Here is a 2,500-nt window from a genome sequence, read left to right on the forward strand (position 1 = left end):
GGATTGGATCTGTAGTCTTCGAATCAGCTTTCTCCTTTCTAGTTTTGAGAAGCCTAATTTCTCAAGATTGGTATTTAGGCAGTGTTTTACATATGAACGTATGTATGTATGTATGTATGTATGTATGCATCTATCTATGTATGTATATTTTCTGAGTTTTTTTTTTCGTTTTTTTATGAGATTTTACTTTCTGGATTTCAGGCAAACCAGACAGGAATAATCCGGAAGAACACTCGATGGATCATTGGTAACCTGAACACAAGGATCGACCAGATCCGAGGTCTCCAGTTCGATCCCCACAACATCAATATACTAACGTTTAAAACTAACCGTTACGCCGTAGATACAAATGGCTGCGGAGACCCAGAAATGCAGATAAAGCCAGCAGTTGTAAGTAATCTTTATTACCGCGTGGTGACAAGTAGTCTTTTACTTTTTTAATTTTATTTTCATCTTTTATTTGTTTTATTCATTGGATTGCGGCTATGCTGGAGCACTGCCTGGAAGACTTTAGTTGAATAAATCAACCCAAATACTTACTCTTTGTTTTATTCTATCGTCTTTTTCGCCGAACCGCTATGTTACGGTGATGTAAGCAAACCAATACCGGTTGTCAAATGGTAGTGGGAGATAACACAAGCACAAATATACACACACTATATACATACACACATGCTAAAATACCCTGTTGTTGATGGTGAAATTTAATGAATGGGCCTTGGATCTAGGTTAGAAACCGATTCTTTATTGGCAAGAAATCTTGAAATAAAACTGAATAATGACATGCATACACTATATGCATACATACACACATATATACATACATACATACATACATACATATATATATACATACATACATACATATATACATACATACATGCATCCATGCATGCATGCATCCATGCGTACATACACATACATACATACATACATACATACGTACGTACATACATACATACATACATGCATACATACATACATAAATACATACATACATACATACATACATACACACATACATGCATGCATACATGCATGCATACATACATACATACATACATACATACATACATACATACATACATACGTACGTACATAAGGAGGAACCTAGTTTCAATGTGGCTAGACTACAAGAGAGCCTTTGACTCTGTTTCACAGCCATAGATGCTAGAAACTGGACTTGAACCTTTATGCAAAGAATACCCAGAAGATGAAAAAGAGCCTTGACCTAGTTACAACATTCTCAAAGGTGCAAGACTGGAGTTTGGTTAGGATAAATGTTGTTATATGCTTGTGAAAAGGGGAAATAACTGTAAACCACACTGGCAACATCTCCATCAATGACTTGACGTGTCACTAAAGAATATTACAGCCGAATTAAGAAAATGTGGACCTCAGAACTCTCTGTATTCAATAAAACAGTCGCATGCAATGTGTTTGCTGTGCCAGTACTCATATCAACATTTGGGCTACTTGATTGGACGCTTGATGAGATGCGAGGCATTGGTGTGAAAACCCAGAAGATACTAACAAACATATAATTTCCACATAAATTGTGACTTAGACCACCTCAACCTGAAACGAAAACAAGGCGGCAACGGCTTAACATAGATCCAAGATGCCTTTGGATGAATTATATCTCTTCGGCATCCCTTCACCAAGTTTGCATACATGAGGCTGATAGCTTCATAAGATTTGGAAGGCAGCTCCTTGTGCAATATTCCTCGTCTGATAGCCTTAAATACATGCCCAAAGAAGTCGCATGACTCTACCACAACGTATCATCAGATGAAAGGATGAGCCTATATGAGAAGAAGGCTATGCATGGATGTGTTTAGTAGAAAGCCCCGAAATGATAGTCACGTTGATAATCAAAGCGGTAAATCATAGACTAATTGCTGGATAACTACATCCCACTTTGAAGGGTGTGCGTTTGCAATCCAGGAACAGGAAATATCAACCAAATACCTGATGCACTAAAGGGATAGAGATGCAGGAAAAGCAGTAAAATGTGACAACCGAGAAAGACTTTGTGGAGTTAACACTGAAGATATCACCCACGTCATAAGCAGTTGTCCGAAAATGTCATCACAGTATCATCTACCGATGAGACATGGTATTGTAGCTGGGACACTCTATAATGAAATCCGTTGGAAGTATAACCCTAAAGACAAAGAAATAAGAACCCACAGTATGGTAAAAGCCGTAGTCACTCATAATAAAAAGGAGTTCTGATGAAATGTCCCAGTCAAAACCTCAATAAAATGTAAGCACAACAAACCTGAAATAATGATTTGTGATAGAGAATAGAAACTGTGTACAGTTGTGGAAATTAGCTGCCCAGCGGATGTTAACATAAAGCTGTTAACAAAAGAATATCTACGCTGGACTATTTAGAAATCTGCAGTTATTCTATCCAGATTACAAGTTCAAGTTTATACCTGTAATTATTGGGGCACTGTGATATGTAACACACTGCCTAAATACCAATCTTGAG

At 37.4% G+C, this 2,500-nt stretch overlaps 1 protein-coding gene across 1 annotated transcript in view; it reads left to right on the forward strand.

Moving 5' to 3' along the window:
* Positions 1–2,500, forward strand: part of LOC106871502 (glutamate receptor 2) — a 27,514-nt gene that overhangs the window by 12,803 nt on the left and 12,211 nt on the right. Inside the window, exon 6 of the mRNA XM_014917990.2 lies at positions 202–390. Within this exon, the coding sequence (XP_014773476.1) occupies positions 202–390 (189 nt within the window). The remainder of the gene's footprint in view (positions 1–201; positions 391–2,500) is intronic.

This window comes from Octopus bimaculoides, chromosome 24 (assembly GCF_001194135.2).
Source record: "Octopus bimaculoides isolate UCB-OBI-ISO-001 chromosome 24, ASM119413v2, whole genome shotgun sequence".
Lineage (NCBI taxonomy): Eukaryota > Metazoa > Mollusca > Cephalopoda > Octopoda > Octopodidae > Octopus > Octopus bimaculoides.